This window comes from Peromyscus maniculatus, chromosome 9 (genome assembly GCF_049852395.1).
Source record: "Peromyscus maniculatus bairdii isolate BWxNUB_F1_BW_parent chromosome 9, HU_Pman_BW_mat_3.1, whole genome shotgun sequence".
NCBI classification, from domain to species: Eukaryota; Metazoa; Chordata; class Mammalia; order Rodentia; family Cricetidae; genus Peromyscus; species Peromyscus maniculatus.
Window position 1 is genome coordinate 59,558,861 of NC_134860.1, and position 18,824 is coordinate 59,577,684.

At 40.3% G+C, this 18,824-nt stretch overlaps 2 protein-coding genes across 2 annotated transcripts; both read left to right on the top strand.

Moving 5' to 3' along the window:
- The first annotated feature begins 2,299 nt into the window (after window positions 1–2,299).
- Trim13 (tripartite motif containing 13) lies at window positions 2,300–7,043 on the top strand. The gene is made up of 2 exons (XM_042284982.2): window positions 2,300–2,432; window positions 5,801–7,043. Exons 1-2 carry the CDS (start codon window positions 2,376–2,378, stop codon window positions 7,028–7,030), a joined length of 1,287 nt encoding a protein of 428 aa, XP_042140916.1. The 5' UTR covers window positions 2,300–2,375; the 3' UTR covers window positions 7,031–7,043.
- Kcnrg (potassium channel regulator) lies at window positions 7,039–14,662 on the top strand. Its single transcript, XM_006984290.4, has 2 exons — window positions 7,039–9,919; window positions 14,428–14,662. The coding sequence occupies exons 1-2, from the start codon at window positions 9,342–9,344 to the stop codon at window positions 14,660–14,662; spliced, it is 813 nt and encodes a 270-aa protein (XP_006984352.1). The 5' UTR covers window positions 7,039–9,341.
- Window positions 14,663–18,824: the final 4,162 nt, after the last annotated feature.

Consider the following 18,824-nt stretch of genomic DNA (forward strand, 5'->3'; position numbering starts at 1 on the left):
TTGCCAAGTACTCTACCTCTGAACTACACACCCTGGCCTACTTAATACTGAGTATCAGTTTGACACAGCCTAGGATCACCTGAAAACAGTCTCAGTCTAATTGTTTTTCAGGTTGGTCTCTGGATATTTCTGTGAGGGACTGTCTTAATTCACATAGGAGGGCCCAGCACATTGTGGGCAGCTCCATCCCTAGGCAGATTAACTTGGGCACCATAAGAAAGCCAGCTAAGCATGAGCATGTTATGGGCCAGAGCACAGCCAGCAATCCACGTGGATTGACGGTGTCTGCTGTACTACCTGGGAGCGAGTTCCCAGGTAGAAGGCAATGTGCGGAATAACAAGTAGTTTTGCCTTGAGTTCCTGCTTTGACTTACCTCAGTGATGGGTTGTGTCATTGTTTTATCATAGTGACAGACATGTCCAGCCCCAGAAGATACACTTCTTCAGGTTTCCTTCCTCCCCTAGTACTTCTTTAATTTATGTATTTGTTTATGTATTTTGGTACCAGTTGACTTAATTCCTGATACATTTTTTCCTACCACCAGACTGTTCTTTTCACATGTGTAATTATTTGCTGGTGGTGCTGGGAAGTGCTCATGCTATACAGGTGCTTGCCTCAGCCTCAGACCTGCTGTGCATGTGTGCTAGCTAGGATAGCTAGCCCTCCTAAGATCATGCTTCTGTGTATCTGGTACCCAATGGATTTGCTTTGGAATCATTGTCCAGGAGAATTAAACTCTGTTGAGCCCTGTTCTCATCCTCTAATATAAAACCTTAAATGTGGATTTATAATTTCCATAGTATTTGTATAATGGTGTAGTTAAAGTTTATGTTATGATTTATGTAAATTTATGAAATTTCCTTTATATTTATTTTCCAGTAATATGAAGATAGTACTATAAAGATCCTCATTTTATAAAAGATAAAACAGTTATTTGTGAAAACTATAGAGTTTTAGAAGAGATTTTTGGAAGTTTATGAGATAAACTTTGTTTTATGAATAGAGATACTGAATTATTCCCCCACACTTTGGTCCTCAGAATCTAAACCAATGTCATCAACATGCTAAGTACACACTTTGCCATTTGCTATACTCTTGGCTCCTAGAATACCAAATTGTTTTTTTTTTTTTCTTTTTGTGACATCTTCCTACATAGACCAGGCTGGCTTTGAACAGATTTGCCTGCCTCTACAACTCTGAGTGCTGGGATTGGATTAGAGGCATGTGCCGCTATGCCGGGTTAGATGCTGAATTTTTGACTCACTTTCTGGATAGTGCTGCATCCTAGAAAACTCAAAGTCTGCTTTGGTGGTGGAAGGGCAGAGTGAGTTGGGCTCCATGTTTTTACTTATGAAGTTAGGGGCTTAGCTACACTGGTTTTGAGCCTACAACTTACATTTTATTCCTATTCTTTTGTTCTCAAGATATAGATAGATATAGATATAGAATACATAGATGTATACTAATGGTAACTGACTTAAATTGTTCTGCAATTTAATCCAGGTGAGTAATCCAAGTGCTGGGATTAATGACATGTGCCATCATGCCCAGCTATACACACCCTTTTTAGAAAAACACTTGGCAATCTTTAGAGTTTTAAAATGACTCATCAGGTAAAGGTGCTTGCTAACACCGTTGACAGGATCTGAGTTCCATCTACAGGACTCACATGGTAGAAGAAGAGAACCAGCTCCCATAAACTGCCCTCTTACCCCAGCACATATGCAACACGCACGCACGCGCACGCACACACAAATAAATAAAAATTTAAAGATGCGCTTATTCCTGATCCAGTATTGTATCTAAGGAAATGGTCAGAAATTAAGAGGTTTTCATTAAAACTTTTTTATAAGGCCTTTACTTAAGCAGTACCATTCTAAAAATAAAGAGAATGACAGATAAACTATTAGAAAGCATATTCCTAAGGTGGGTTAGCATGGGTTTGAAGAACAGGTACTGATAGGGAAAAATGTGTATTTGTAAGTAAAAATGGTAACAAAATTGCATCACAGTTCAATATTAAATAACAAGAAACAAAGGTGGTCAGGATGAAAAGGAGAGGGGACCTGAGGCAAAGAAAAACTTTGGGAAAAATGGAGAGAATACAATAACAGAGGACCAAAAATTTTAAGGCAATCAAATATGAGGAAAAGGAAAATGTGAAATTTACAATAGCCATTCAAAGTCATAATCATTCCATAAAGAGTACTCATGCATTCATTCTATCCTAAAACTTCTTTTCTTCTTGTCTTAGCTTCCCAGGTGCTAGGATACAGGCTTACACCACCATGCCCAGCTTTGCATTCGCTCTTAAGTACAAGTTAATCTTCCCCTTGAAACATCTCTTATGGGAGCCTGAGAGGCAGCTCAGTGGATGGAAGTACTTGCTGCTAGGTGTGGCCACCTGAATTCAATCCCCGCAGCCCTTGTGGTAGGTAGGAGAAGAACTGACCCCAGTGAACCGTTAGCTCAGTGGTAGAGCGCTTGCCTAGCAAGCCCAAGGCCCTGGGTTCGATCCTCAGCTCCAAAAATAAAAATAAAAAGCCTTGTGTTGGCCCCAAGGGCCACATAAACCTTAAAAAAAAAAAATACAGAGTAAAACCATCTATTGGGAACAAAAAGAAGAGCCATTATATTATGCTTTTGTGTCTTTGGGATTTGTTTGTCAGGGCTGGGCATTGGACTCGGGGCTTCAAGCATGCTAAGCAGGTGCTCTGCCTCTGAGCCAGAGTGTAGGCCTCCTGTATCTTGGGGATCTTTTCTTAGAGCATTTTTGTTTGGGATTTAGGAACTTCAAAACAGTGTTTAAATTTATCAGTCGGGAGAGGATCTTGGAAAGTAACTAAGTCAATAAAGTGCTTGACTTATAGAATAAAGTACTGAGTTCAGTTCCCAGAACCCACCAATAAACAAAAACAAAAAGCCATGTGTGGTGATGTGTAATTGTAATCCTAGGACTAGGGAGGCAGAGAGACAGGTGGCTGCCCAGCTAGTCTAACCTACTTGGCAAGCTCTAGGCCAGTGAGAGATTCTCCCCCCCCCCAACAAACAAAAACCATAAACATAAAATAAATAATAAAACTAAGACAGTAAATACTAAAATTCTTCATAGCCCCTGAGTCATCTAAGAGCCATCAGGTTTACTTATCTTGACAAATGCTTACAAGAAAAGCTTACCTTTTTAGAGCCGGGCGGTGGTGGCGCACGCCTTTAATCCCAGCACTTGGGAGGCAGAGGCAGGCGGATCTCTGTGAGTTCGAGGCCAGCCTGGGCTACCAAGTGAGTTCCAGGAAAGGCGCAAAGCTAAATAGAGAAACCCTGTCTCGAAAAACCAAAAAAAAAAAAGAAAAGCTTACCTTTTTAAAGATTATTTTTATATTTAATTATATTTCTGTGTGTGCATAAGTACAGGTGCCCACAGACACCAGAAGCTTCAGTTCCCCCTGGAGCTGGAGTTCCTGGAAGTTGTGAGCTGATCTGGGTCCTCTGCAAGAGCATATGTGCTCTTAACTGCTGTACCACCTCTCCTGCCCAAGTGTACTTTTTTTCTAAAGGCCACAGGCCAGGCTTGGTGGCACTTAACTTTAATCCCAGCACTGGGGAGGCAGAGGCAGAAGGCTATCTGTGAATTCAAGGCCAGTCTAGTCTATATAGCAAAGTTCCAGCTGGGACTGCATATAGAGACCCTGTTTTAAAAAAATAAAAAATATAAAATAACAAAAATATAAACATAAAAAACTTCTCCATTTACTAGCTAACCTTATTTCAAATAATGTACTTAAGAGATTCTAAAATGGAGCTAAAAACAGCTTCCTAGTTATGTCTCAGGCAAGCCTGAGCTACAGTGTGACGGGTTCTCAGCATTTGAGCTTGGACACAGCATAGTGGATTCCTGCCGCAGCACACAGAGGCGTCTCCAAGCCATGTAGTGCTCTGCATGGCAGATTTAGCTTTTGCCAGTACAGGGGGGAAAAAGTTTTAGGATAGAATGAATGCATGAGTACTCTTTATGGAATGATTATGACTTTGAATGGCTATTGTAAATTTCACATTTTCTTTTCCTCATATTTGATTGCCTTAAAATTTTTGGTCCTCTGTTATTGTATTCTCTCCATTTTTCCCAAAGTTTTTCTTTGCCTCAGGTCCCCTCTCTCTCCTTTTCATCCTGACCACCTTTGTTTCTTGTTATTTAATATTGAACTGTGATGCAATTTTGTCTGCACTAATGACTAGCCTAAGGCCCTGTACATGCCAAGGGTGCTTTCTACCAACTTTTGAGCCGTATCCCAGCCCTAAATGTTTATTTTATTGAAAACAACTGTTCTAATTATTTTGATTGACATACACAAGAAAAAAATTGGCATTACACAGATTTGTGGTTGGTAAAGGGAGTAGTATTTTAGTAGCTTTTTGAGATAACTTGTTGCTCTTCTTTAATACTGTGCCAAACCTCAACAAATACTAGCATTTTTTGTCATACTGTAGTATATGAGATCATATTTATTGTAAGCCTGTGTGTCTCTCATTTTCAAGATGTCCGTCAGCTACCTAAATCTGCATAGTGCTGGCTTACATTGTTTCCTAATAGAAGCAGCTGGCTTCTCTTGTAGCTTGTCACGTGAGCCTGTTGCTCCTTTAGACAGCATCTGCAGACACACAAAAGCTTTTGTGTGTCGTTCTTACTTTGTCACACATATTTAAAAGACATGTAGACAAGAATCGGGATTTGGCAAAATGAGTAATTTTTGCTGCTTCATCAAGATTTTATTATTTATTTGGTTTTGAAATAGGGTCTCACAGTCCAGACTGGGGTGGAACTTGCTTTGTAGCCTGTTGCCTTGAACTCATATCCTTCCTTCTCTATTTTTGTATTGGGACTATAGGTGTGTGCTTTAATTAGCCTGGCTAAGAGCACTACTCACTGACAGTGCTCCTTCCCATCCCCTCTTGTGTGTTCCTGAAGAACACTGAGTAGTTCTTCTTACAGTGCGGTGCTTCTTACAGTCTTCCTTGATTCCTGTTAAAGTTCCAGCAGAATATACCTCCTGTTGCTTTGACAAAGTTGGTGCAAATACCAGTCAGCATGGCACATCATCATGAAAGTGCTTTTGGCTTCCCCAGTTCTCTGAAAGAGGGACACTTAGGTTTCTGCCCCTCATAGAGAGAATTACTGCTGTAGTGTAAAGGATATAGGATAAGTTTGATTATTTAAAAACAACCAATAAAAAAAATCCCCCCAAACAACAGCAAAAATCCACCTCATTTAATTCCCTAGACAAGGTTGAATTACAACTCTTTTGTGCTTTTTAAACTGTGATTCTCTTAAATAATTGTAATCATGTCTTTGAAATAGGAAAATATGCCAATTTCCAGTAAAAGTTGGAATAGAGTATTGCTTGGATTTCTATTGTATGCTTCCGTCTTTAGCATACCATTTCATATTTGTAGGCCCAAAGTAAAGAGCCCATTCTCTTACAGACACTGAGACTCTTTGTTTCTGACATCTTGTAGTCAGCTCTGTTTAAAACAATGTTGGGTCCTGTTGGCTCAGTTTGCCATTGTCCCAGTCCTAACCCTGTCTTAGCAAAGGCTGTTGATGGGAAGCCCTCACAAAGGCCTTGTGTACAGGAGTGTGCTCTTGTCCCAGTGAGTTAAATATGCTTGTTTGCAAGCCTTCTCCAAATTTCTTCCTTATATCCTTTGATTATGTCAGCAGGCAATCATTCTGTTGGGAAGATAGTGTTTTGTAATTAGTACAGAGGGGCTTACCAGAGCTAAATGTTTCTTTCTCTGTGGCAGGATGTGATGGAGCTGCTTGAAGAAGATCTCACATGCCCAATTTGTTGCAGTTTGTTTGATGATCCCCGAGTTTTGCCCTGCTCACACAACTTCTGCAAAAAATGTTTAGAAGGGCTCTTAGAGGGGAATGTGCGGAATTCATTGTGGAGACCATCTCCTTTCAAGTGTCCTACCTGTCGTAAGGAAACTTCAGCAACTGGAGTCAATAGTCTGCAAGTTAATTACTCCCTAAAGGGTATTGTGGAGAAATACAACAAAATCAAGATTTCTCCCAAAATGCCAGTGTGCAAAGGACACTTGGGACAGCCTCTCAACATATTCTGTGTAACTGATATGCAGCTGATTTGTGGGATCTGTGCTACTTGTGGTGATCACACTAAGCATGTCTTCTCTTCTATTGAAGATGCCTATGCTCAGGAAAGGGATGCCTTTGAGTCCCTCTTTCAGAGTTTTGAGACTTGGCGCCGGGGAGATGCTCTTTCCCGCTTGGACACTTTGGAAACAAACAAAAGGAAATCCCTACAGTTGCTCACTAAAGATTCAGATAAAGTAAAGGAGTTTTTTGAGAAGTTACAACACACATTAGACCAAAAGAAGAATGAAATCCTGTCTGATTTTGAGACTATGAAGCTTTCAGTTATGCAAGCCTATGACCCAGAGATCAACAAACTCAACACTATTTTACAGGAGCAACGGATGGCCTTTAACATTGCCGAGGCTTTCAAAGACGTGTCAGAACCTATTATATTTCTGCAACAGATGCAGGAGTTCAGGGAGAAAATCAAAGTAATCAAGGAAACTCCTTTGCCACCCTCTAATTTGCCCACAAGCCCTTTAATGAAGAACTTTGATACCAGTCAGTGGGAGGACATTAAACTAGTCGATGTGGATAAGCTTTCTTTGCCTCAAGACACAGGCGTGTTCATTAGAAAGATTCCCTGGCGCTCCTACCAGTTGTTGATGGTGGTAGTTCTGCTGGGTCTCCTCATATTCTTTGGTCCTACCATGCTTCTGGAGTGGTCTCCATTCGATGAGTTGGCAGCTTGGAAAGACTATCTTTCAATTGTCAGTTCTTACCTGACTAAATCGGCTGATTTTGTAGAGCAGTCTGTTTTTTTCTGGGAACAGATGACAGATGGGTTTTTCATTTTTAGTGAAAGAGTCAAAAATTTTAGTTTGGTGGCACTGAATACTGTTGCAGAATTTGTGTGCAAATATAAACTACTATAAAATCTTTCAACTAAACAGTTCTGTTTCTTGATGGGATTGTCAGAGAACACAGGAATAATTCAGATTTGGTCAAGATTCCAGTCTACTGTTTCTTTTAAAAGTATTCCTTTAGTAATGTCTTTTATATGTTATTCAAATAGGAACATAAAGATAAAAGTAAAGTTTAGTAGTCCCGACCCTTCCCTTCCTTTGTAAAGACAGTTTTAAAATAATTGTTCTCCCTCTAGTATTGGCTGAATTTGTCCTGTGGTACACAGCACATGAGTGTATCTCTTGAGCCTGGGACTTTGAGACCAGTCTAGGCAAGAAGTAAGCAAGCAAGAGAGGGAGTTGAGAGCATACATGATTTAACATTGCATCTGTGACATAGAGCACACATGAGCTACCACCTCATTGGCTCGGGTAGTGTAGTGCTGAGTCATCAAGCGTACTGTGAAAGGAGCAAAGAGTAACTTTTCTGACTGAACATTCTGAAAAAGTAAAGACTGTTAGTTAATACACTGGATTCCCAAGTTTGTTTTCGAGGAGTGTTTCTCATGACAGTGTAAATGTAATTTTGGAAACTCAATCTCTCCCTCCTATTCTTGTTGACAAGCCTGACCTGGTAGTCCTACCTCAGGCCTCCCAAGTATTGGCATTACAGTGATCTGTGCACTTTTCCCTAAAGGTGATACAGCTGTCGGTAGCTATGTAGACAGAAAGGGCAGGAGTTGGGAAAGCCACTTTTTAACTGGTACCTAATGTTGTGGTTGTGCTCTACAGTACCACAGCAACTGTACAACCAGCCCAGGTCACTTGCCTACAATTCCAGGTAGTAAGACTAGGCTGACAACAGAAGAGAGGGTTTGTTAGCACAGATAAAGTATAACGTCATTAGATGAAGACTCATCCTCTCTGCTTGTAGAGAGAAAGATGGCCACAGGACAGAAGTATGTAATTTTTTCACCTTGCTTAGAATTCAAATGAAAACACAGAAACCTTAAAACTGTTTTTAGTCACCTTGTTTCTGAAGTCTTGGAAAAACGGGCCCTTGAAAGCCCATTAAGTGAAATTGGGTTTTAGAAAACTGTGTCTTTACCTCATCTTTTGATTTGATTGTGAAGAACCAAAGTAATCGGGGATGAGAAAAGCTGGCAACTCAACTTCAAAGCACAGAAAATATAGGCAGTGGTGGCGCATGCCTTTCATCAGGAGGCAGAGACGGGTGGACCTCTGAGTTCAAGGCCAGTCTGGTCTACAGAGTGAGTTCCAGGACAGCCAGGGCAACACACAAAGAAACTATGTCTTAGGGGGAAAAGGGACAGGAGAGATGGTTTACTGGTTAAGAGCACTGGCTGTTCTTCCAGTAACCTGGGTTCAATTCTCAGCACCCACATGACAGCTCATGCCTTCCCGTAACTCCAGTTCCAGGGGATCCGACACACTCACATAGACAAACATGCAGGTACAACACTAATACACATAAACTATTAAAAAAATAAAGCACAGAGTGTCTTCCTAAGCTACCAGCCATGAAATGGTCAAGTTGAAGGTGAGGTAAGGGCTGTTTATTCTTTTGTTTGTTTTGTTTTGTTTTTCAAGACAGGGTTTCTCTGTGTAGCTTTGGAGCCTGTCCTAGAACTCACTCTGTAGCCCAGGCTGGCCTCAAACTCACAAAGATCTGCCTGCCTTTGCCTCCTGAGTACTGGGATTAAAGGCGTGTGCCACCACCACCCGGCAGAGCTGTTTATTCTTAGCTTAATTCAGATTGAGCCATTAAATCACTAAGGGGTTTCTCAAACCAGATCATGTTTTCTAAAAGTCTTTCCTCAGCCACAAGGGCTTGGTAAATGTCTGTGGAGACAATGGTTTTCTGTCGTCATGATTTTGTTTGAAATACAGATTTATGTCAGGGTTTCATGGAGAATGATTTCTTCAGTGCTGGAGGCAGAACTCATGGCCTCACACACATTAGGCAAGTCCTCTACCCTTGAACCACACTCCTATTGCACGAGTGCTTTTTACTTCCTTGTTTTGTTTTTAGTGGATTATAGGAAAGGGATCTATCTGAAATCATGAGATATATTGACATTCTGTTTCACTTGCTGTTTCCATTTTCTACACTGCATGTCTCCAAGCAACTCACATTTGCAAACACAGCTATGGATACACTATTTGTCTTGACAATAGTTACCTTGGAATTTAGGTCTTGTTTTCTGTCTCCACTTTCCTGTTTCTTAATCATATATAACATTATGGTAGCAGGTTGAGTTAGAGGGTTTCTATAAGTCTGTGTTAATGGTTTGTAGCATCTAATGAGAAGCTAGGAAGAATGAGTAGCCAGGACCTGGTCACTTTGAACGTGGGAGGGAAGATATTCACAACAAGGCTTTCTACCCTAAAGCAGTTCCCTACCTCTCGGTTGGCAGGCATGTTAGATGGCAGAGACCAGGAGTTCAAGACAGTTGATGGCCAGATTTTTGTGGATAGAGATGGTGCTCTGTTTAGTTTCATTTTAGATTTTCTGAGAAATGGTGAGCTTCTGTTACCCGCTGACTTTTCAGACTATCTTAGGCTTCAGAGAGAGGCTCTTTTCTATGAACTTGATTCTCTTGCTGATCTCTTAAGCCAGCACCTGCTACAGTCAAGACCTGCTGTCATGGAGGTGCATTTCTTAAACCAAAATACTCAAGCCTTCTTCCGAGTGTTTGGCTCTTGCAGCAAAACCATCGAGCGGCTAATGAGAAGGATTACAGTGTTTGTAGAGCAGCCTGCAGCGCTGGCCTGGAGCAGTAACCCCTTCCCTCCTCAGGTGACGCTACTCGCACTGCCTCCACAAAGGCCTTCTCACCATGACCTGGTTTTCCACTGTGGCTCTGATGGCACTATTGAGAACCATGCTGGAGTCAGGTATTTTGAATGCTGAAGTGTCTCTTTTATTCCAGTTTTCTGACATTTTCTCTCAAAACTGAAAGTTCTTTATGCCTAAAACTCTTCTTCGCCAAAAAAAAAAAAGTGTTTATTCAGACTAATGTTTTGTTCAGCTAGAACAAGTAGTTATTTTCTAAACTTGGGCACTTTCAGACTGAGAAGGTATTATAGGACAGGTAATAAACCAAGACTGCCCAGGGAAAGTAGAAACTTCGGGGTTCTAAGAGGAACTGGTTCTGTAGATTCTATTCCATTGCTAATGAATGGCTTAGAATGAGTCAGCTTCTTCCCGCTTGCACACAGGAGAGAGAGGTTCAGTGGTATGGCCCGATTCTCTCACACACTGTGCATTTGTTCTAGAACTTGAAAAAGGATGGCTGCCTTTTTATTTGTATTTATTTTTTTGAGACAGGGTCTCCTTATGGAGCTCTGGCTAGCCTGGAACTCCCACTGCCTCTACCTCTGAGTGCTGGGATTGAAGGTGAACACTCCCACTGCACCTGCCTCTCCTGCTTTGCTGCCCTGCAGTCAGGGACACACCACCTCATCCCCCGTTAGAAATGTCTTAATGCTGCAGATAGTTATTACCAACTGTGGAAACAGGTTTTAAGTTTTAGGAGGAAAAAGAAAACTTTTTTGTCTTCTTTACTTACAGCATTTAAAAGCAATCACTTTGAAGAGAGAGACATATTTTAGCGTCCTTAGCCTTTACAGTAGCTATCAGGAAGGAGTCCAGTATTATTTCTCCCACAGCACACCCCTTAGTCTCAGCTACCAACTGGAGGACAATGAGCAGTATAGTCAAGTATGACAATAAATCTATATAAATCCTTATTCCCTGGTCTTCCAAAGAAGCTGAAATGTCATTTTAGAAATGGGTACTACTCAAATAAGCCATGAAGAACATCTAAGGTCCTGTTGTTACCAAACTGCTTTAAACTCTGTTCTTCATTTTCATTGGGGAAGGAAGTAGTTAAATAAGAGGAATAATGGGATTTTTTTTATTGTTTTAAAATTCAACTGAATAAATGATAATGATCTTTTCGGCATCCCTTTTCAGAAAGTTAGAAACCTAAGGAAAAATGGCATCCTCAATTTTAGGAAGACACATGATAGGTAAAAAGATGTCTTGGAAAGACTCAATGTTCTGTTAGAATTTGGACGAACTAATTATAATCTTAGAAAACAAGGTTAGAAACAGAAATTGGATCATGCTTGTATATATACTGTATCAAATGACACCCCCCTTTTTGTTACAGATCAGAAACAGCACAGAATGTTATTTGTAAATCTTAGTCTGAGAAAGATATATTTAGTTTTCATAACAGATAATTCTAAGACCAGAGCTATTTCTTTAGTTACTATTTTTTTTTTATAGGGTCACATGTGGCCCTGGCTAGCCTGGAGATTCTGATTCACTTGTATCTGCCTCCTCAGTGCTAAGATTATAAGCATATGTTACCTCACCCAACTACCATGTGGTGGTATTTTTGGTTGTTTTAAGTTTGGAATTCCTCTTGTGTTTAATTTACATAGTGCCAGTTTCAGAATGGAGATATATAATCTATTTAAAGTGATATGAAAATAAATGGTGACTGGGTGAAAATTCTGGCCATAACTACTTTTGAGTAACTAATTGGCAATTATTTGTAATTTTTGCTAGTCTTTGGTCTAAATCTGTCTATTCAGATGTTTTTGGATGGTGGAAATGGTAAAAGAAGTCTGACTGGCTTCTAAGCTTCTTCAGTATGCTCTTAGTACTTGGTTATTCCTCTCAGGTCCCTGGCATTCATCTTTAGATGCCTGTTCACATGACAACACACTACTCAGTTCAGGTTATGGTCTCAGGATTCTAGAGTTTCTTTTGTAGCCATTTTCTGATCTCTCCTTTTTAGATGAAACTAGATGGAAGATTATAGTTGACCTTAACTTTTTAAAAATAAGGTGTGGTGACGGAACTCAGTGGAAGAGTCCTTGCCTGTCATGCACTGTGAGGCCCTGGGTTCTACCTGCAACACTAGAGGGAAGTGCAGGTTTTCTGTTGGTTCATCCTTTTCTTGGGTCTTGAAATTCTTGTTCAATTTGGTCACGGGGAATGAGTTATAGTAGTTTTGGCTCATTGGTTTACTGAAGTACATTCTACATTGTTTTTTTTTTTTTTACCACCTATTACTTTCTATTTGTATCTTAATACTTTTATGATATTCTATAACTTTCTGACAACTGTTTCTAGACTATATAATTTAGATATGTACTTGAGAATAGATGAAATGTTTTACTACTGTTAAAAATTTGTATCAAACACAATAAACTTTTTTTTTGAAAAAAGTTTTTGCTTTGTAGATTGATAACTTTTAGCTGTTAACTGTTTTCTTTGCCAGTAATACTGAATGGACCTCCAGTGACCATTTCAGCATGACCTCAGTTAATAATGACTAGGGATGTGCTCAAACATTGTTTTACACTCATGAAACTATGCACAGCTTTGGTGTTTGCCTGGAACTAACCTAAGCCTTTTTTCACATTTTTAGAATAAACAGTGGGAAGACACAAAAATATCCTTGATGCAGATATTCTCTGTGCTGTCTTGCCGTTATTAGAGCAAACGTGCTGTTCTTTTCTGGAGCCATGTGAGGCTTTGTGGAGTACTTAGTGGGTAAAAGGGTCTGCTTTCCTTTCTTTCTTTTCTCTCTTTTTTTGTTTTCTTTTTCAAAACACAGTTTCTCTGTGTAGCACTGGCTGTCCTGGAACTCACCCTGTAGATCAGGCTGGCCTCGAACTCACAGAGATCCACCTGCCTCTGTCTCCTGGGATTAGTGTGTGCCACCACCACCTTGTGGGTTTTTTTCATTTTCAATACGTTTTTTTACTACCATATTTTACTTTCCAATAACAGGCAATTATTGATGAAAAGGTAGCAAAAAAATGGAGTCTTGATATAACTTCAAATCTTAACCTGAAAAGGCTGGTTTGACAGGAATAAACCACGAGTTATGATATTACTGGTAATTAGATTTAGTGGAAAATTGTTAAAGTAAAGTGTTAATAAAAAGAATTTAATGATCAGTTAGTCAAATTGGGTAAAAGAAAATTGAAAAAAAACCCTAGAAGTTACATTATATCAAAAATTAGGCCAGTTTAATTGACAAAATTGCTCCAGAAAATAACTTAATTGATAAGTCAACAATTTTGATTATATTCTTAAATATAGTTGTGATGACTTAGAATTACAGTTTCTATTTTAATATTTAGAGTTACTGATTCAAATTTGAAAATGAAATCTCAAGAGGGAATCTGTTAAAAAAATGTTATGAGTCAGGCATGGAGGCCAGTCTACATAATGAGTTCCAGAGCGGCCAGGGATAAAAAGTAAGACTCAATCTCAAAAAAGAAAAAGTTAGGTTGCCAAGCCTTGGTGCACACCTGTAACCTTAGCATTTGTTTGAGGCAGAGGATCATGAGTTTGAGGCCTGTTCGGTTTCAAACCTGGGACAAATGGTTGGTTTTCCCAGTATCCTTTAGTCCCTACCTATAACAGGCTGGCATACCCTGCCCCCTACCATAAACTATGGTGATATTTTATTTGTGCTGAAATGTAATTTTATTTGTATGTTAATAAATAAAGTTGCCTGGGGATCAGAGGTCATAGCCATTAAGCAGAAGTCTGGCAGTGGTAGCACACGCCCTTAATCCGATCACATGGCAGGCAGAGTCTGTGTGTGTTCAAGGACACACCCAGCATGGTGACACACACCTTTAATCCAAGTACCAACCATAGAGACTTGGAGGTCTGAATAGACAGGCAGTGATGAGAAAGTCATGTGGTTGGGTTTAGAGCCAATGAGAGAGCAGAACAGAAAGGCAATAAAAAGACAGACACACAGGAAGTAGGTCTCTTTCTCAGGGGAAGGATGGCCAGCAGCGGGTGGTAAGAAGGTGGTCTCAGCTCTTGGCTACTGCTCTCTGACCTCTGGGCTTTTAGCTCTGCATTTGACTCTGTGTTTCTTATTTAATAAGACCATTCAGAATTACATCTACACTAAACTTCTCCGGCCCAGGGGTTGGGCTGCCCTCCCCTATACAATCCAACCATTTTGGTTACCTGGTCCTTTTTGTCTACTCTCTTTGGGCCTCTTGGCTACTGCACCTGGTTCCTCTCTCTACCCTCCCTTCTCCTCCCCACATGGCTCAGGGTCATGTCCACTCTGGACTCTCCCAGCTGTCCCTGCCTCTAGCTATGCTCTCTCCCTTTTATCTATAATAAATTTTCTCCTCCGTTGTACCTAGGACCAGTCACGTTCCCTTCCTTTTTATTTTATTTTATTTTTCATTCGAGGCCATCATGGTCTACACAAACACTGTCTCAAAAAACCAAAAAGGAGAAAGGTATGATGCCTTTATCTGAGGTTGTAAATAAGTATACATGTGTAGTTTTATTAGCTATTAAAGGAATGCTTTTTAATTAAACACTTCTTTGTATGTCTCAGGTACATTTCCATAAAGCCTGATAACCGAAAATTGGCGAATGGAACAAATGTCTTCGGCTTGCTGATCGATACTTTATTAAAGGAAGGCTTTCATCTGGTCAGCACTAGAACCCCAGCCTCTGGAGACAAAAGTGAATGCTATGTCTTTGAAAGGATAAAAAGCCCTCAAGTCCTGGGGGTTAATAAAACACGAAAACCAGAAAATACCACCATACCAGTGCCATCTCAGCAGTGAAACTGTTAAAGAGACAGTAAAGGGGAAATGGTCTTGTTTGGAAATTCCACACCTGGAGCATGGATGTCAGTCAGACTTGTACTCAGTCTGATTTTGGATGTTCTTTTGTACCTGCCTTCTTGCTGCTGGGCGACCAGGCCCCAGCAGTTCTTAAAGCTGCCCTGCGTGCTCTCTCAGAACAACACTGTGCCGTTGCCTTAGCACTTGGCCCTTCAAAACCTTTCGACAGGAAATCTCACGGCTTTTAAAAACGGGCTCTGGACTTGGACTGTGTCTGATCCTAGTTTAGTCATTTATTAGCTATGTGACTTAAGCAAGGCATTTAACATTTCTGTGTTTCAACTTTATTAACTAGAAACAAAAAGGGTGGTGGTTAAAGGGAACGAAGTTCTTCTGATGGCCTGGCATGTGGTGAGCACTCAGTAACTGTTAGTAATGATAATGATCATGGGTCACTTAATTTCAAACCCATGTCTTCTGAGACCTTGGTTTCTCCCTTGCCCTTTTGTTTATCTGCAGTGTCAGGGATTGAACCCTCATGCATGCCAAGTGTCCTCTATGACTAACTTGTAAGCCCCAGCAGCTGGTCATTCTGCACATATCATCATAAAACCATGTTTCCCTCAGTTAAATATAAGTTCTTTGAAAAGTTTCTAATGCTACTATATATACAATATTGTGCTAAACTTACCAATCATACAGTATCTAAATTTGGTGAAAAGTTTTGGAATAACATTTAAAATACACATAACTTAGTTTTTCTAGTGTTACATCTGTGTTATTTTAAACACTAGGATAAACGTCTAAAAGAGAAATCACTTCATCAAAAAGTTTCTAATGTTTGCTTATAGTTGAGTGAAAAGCTGTTGTGTAGAAACACTTCAAAGTTTGCAATTCATTCAAGAATATCTTTTAGATATTTGTCTCAGTTAAGGTTTCTATTGCTGTGATGAAATACCAGGACTAAATTCAAGTTGAGGAGGAAAGGGCTTATTCTGCTTGCCCTTCTGTGGGTGTCCCTGTAAACACCAGGACCTGCAGAGTAACCATCCATTTGAGGGAAGAAGGAAATCCAGTTTAACACAACTTAGCCTGTGTTGGTTCAGACTTGAATCTGACACTGGGCAGTTTACTTTAGTCATATTTAAGTACAGTACAACACTAGAAAAAAAGTTTCCTGGTGACAATCACAATTTAAAAAAAAGGGGTGGTGGTGGTGACAACATTGCAAAGTACATGTGACCTTTTCAGTAAAAATGGGTGCTATAGCTTAAGGTCCCAGGGGAGGATCTGGTGTGGTTTGGTCATCACAGAGGTCACCAAGTTACAAAGTATGTGTGACATCTCTCCTAGGGATGGGTTCTATTGACTGAGAAACAAAATAAAAATAAATGTCTGGGGAGGAAGAATCTGGGATAAGCATAATAGTCTGAGGGATTCAGGTATGGCTTGGCATAGATCATTAGTCTATTAACTACATCTATTCCCCAGACTTCTGGGTGGAAAACTGGTACACGTCTCCTTAATTGAGGAGGTGTGTTTAACATTCTTGGTTTTCCTAGTACTTATCTGTGAGGCACCCCTAGTGCCTAGGAATCCTGTACCCTCTATACACTTCCATATTTTAGTACATCATTAAAGGAAGTCAGGACGGGAGCTCAGACTGGGCATGAACCCAAAAGCAAGAGCTAATGCAGAGGCCATGTTTACTGGCTTGCTCTTCATGGCTTGCTCATCCTGCTTTTTCTTATAGAACCCAAGATCACCAGCCCAGGGATGACACCACCCACAATGGGCTTGGCCCTCCCCCATAAGAAAATGTTCTATAGGCTTACCTTCAGCCTGACCTTATGGAAGCATGTTTTTCAATTGAGGTTCCCTTCTTTCAAATGACTCTATACTGTGTCAATTTGACATAAAACTAGCCAGCACATTATACTAAATTCTAAAGATTAAAATAAACATGGAGTAGGTAAAAATCCTAATTCCCAAGCAGCATGAATTCAAATAAAGAAATGCATCACCACAGCAGAAAAAAAGCTCAAAGATCATCAATATGGAATAAGCCATAGAATGATTTATGTAGATTCTTAAAAAGTATGAGGTAGGGCTGGTGAGATGAGTTCCTGTGAGAGCTGAAGTTACTTTTAAGTTTTAATTACTATGCCTAAGAGATCCATGAAACAAAAATACCTCTGATCTGTAAGCCCCTTGCCTAAGGACAGATGGTTCCTGAAATTCTGCAGGCTATTGTTTATGAAGCCACATGTCTTCCCTCCCCCATACAAGTTTGTTTGACCCCTTTGCACCAGATATACTTGGTCACATGTGGGCAGGAGGTACATAGGCAGAGAATACGTGAGTATGCATGCTTGCCCCTGATTGGATCTGATGGGAAAAACTTAAGCTGCTGTAAACCATGACTCAGGGTCCTCTTCTGGAAACCCAGAGATGGACCTGGCCAGAGGCCACCCACCTGGCTAGTATTTAATTAAAGCTTGCTTCAAACTTGGCTTTAAACTGCGATAGTGGTCTCACTTTCGACTGGTGGGAGTAACATTTGATCCTGAGAACCTACATAGTAGGAGAAAACTGACTCCTAAAAGTTGTTCTTTGACTTGCACATGTTCCATGGTGCACACATGTACACACACGAATGCATGAGCAACCTCCAAGATTGTAAAAAAAAAAAAAAAAATGAAGCAGAGCTGGTTGTAGTGGCACATATCTTTAATCCTAGTACATAGGAGGCATGTGGATTTCTCTGAGTTCAAGGCCAGCTTGGTCTACATTCCTAGTTTCAAAGGCTATCCAGGGCTATGTATTAAGACATGGTCTCAAACAAAATAAAACAAATATGCAACAGTATAGAAGCCTATGAGGGAGGGATGTCAATATAAGGGTGGTGGTGGTGGTGGGGAATCCCTAGAACACAGGCTTGGTGAAAAGTGGCGTACGCCTTTAATCCTACTTGGGAAGCAGAGACAGGTGGATCTCTGTGAATTCTAGGCCAACCTAGTCTATAGAGTGAGACTGTGTCTCCAAACAAAAGTTCTAGGGTACATATATGTATATATAGTTTCCATTTATAGAAAAATATCTATACACATTTAATGGATGGAATTTTCAATAAAAATGCAAATCACTTGAGAGGAAATTAAGTAGAATTTAGGTATGGATGAAAGATGTTTCACTAGACCATGTGGGTATATAGCTATTAAAACTATACATTCATCAATATCTTCAGCTACAAATCCTGCAACCTGTTATAGTGACCTGCCTGCAAGATACCTTGGTGCAACAGTGACACAATTATTATTGGAGTAACCAGTCACGCTCTGATCAGATTTAAGGCCTGACTTCATGAGATGGAACCCATGCCTGACACTGCTAAAGTGACCAAGAACCTGAGACTAGACAGATCACGGGTCTAGGGGAAAACCTAATACTGTTATTCTACTAAAGGAATATAGCAATAGAATGACTCCTAATGACATTCTGATATATCCATAGATTAGTGCTTCACTCAGCTCCCATCAGAAAAACTTCTTCTTGTAATAGACGGCAACTAACACAGAGACCCACAACTGGACTATGTGGAGGGAGGGAGGGACTTTGGAGCATCAGTCCTAAATTCAAAGCCCTCCCTTCAAGGCTCAGGGGTCTATACAGAAGGAGGTGGAAAGACTATAAAAGCCAGAGGTGATGCATGATTCTGAGGAGACAGTGTCTTCCAGACACAACAGGATTCATGCACATATGAACTCAGAGAGGCTATGGCAAGCACACACAAGGCCTACACACAGGTTCAAGCCAGATGGAGTCCTAGCACTGAGGGGGAAGTAGGCACAGGCTCCCACCCCAAGGGATAAGCTATCTGCACCCGATGACAAAGGGAAAACTCATTTTTCTCCAGTGGAATCTTACTGGGTATATTAACCAGACTTTAGGGCAGACCCCACACGCTGCAGGAGACGGCCAACACAAAATGAACTCAATGGTATTTCTCTAGACTTTTTGTCTCAGATGCTTTATTTGGAGATTTTTTGTTTGTTTTATTTGTCTTTCACTTGTTTGATTTTTGTTTTTGTGGGGATTTTTTTTTTAAAGAAAGAACATAAAATTGTGTGGGTAGAGTGTATAGGGAGGTGGGGAGCATCTG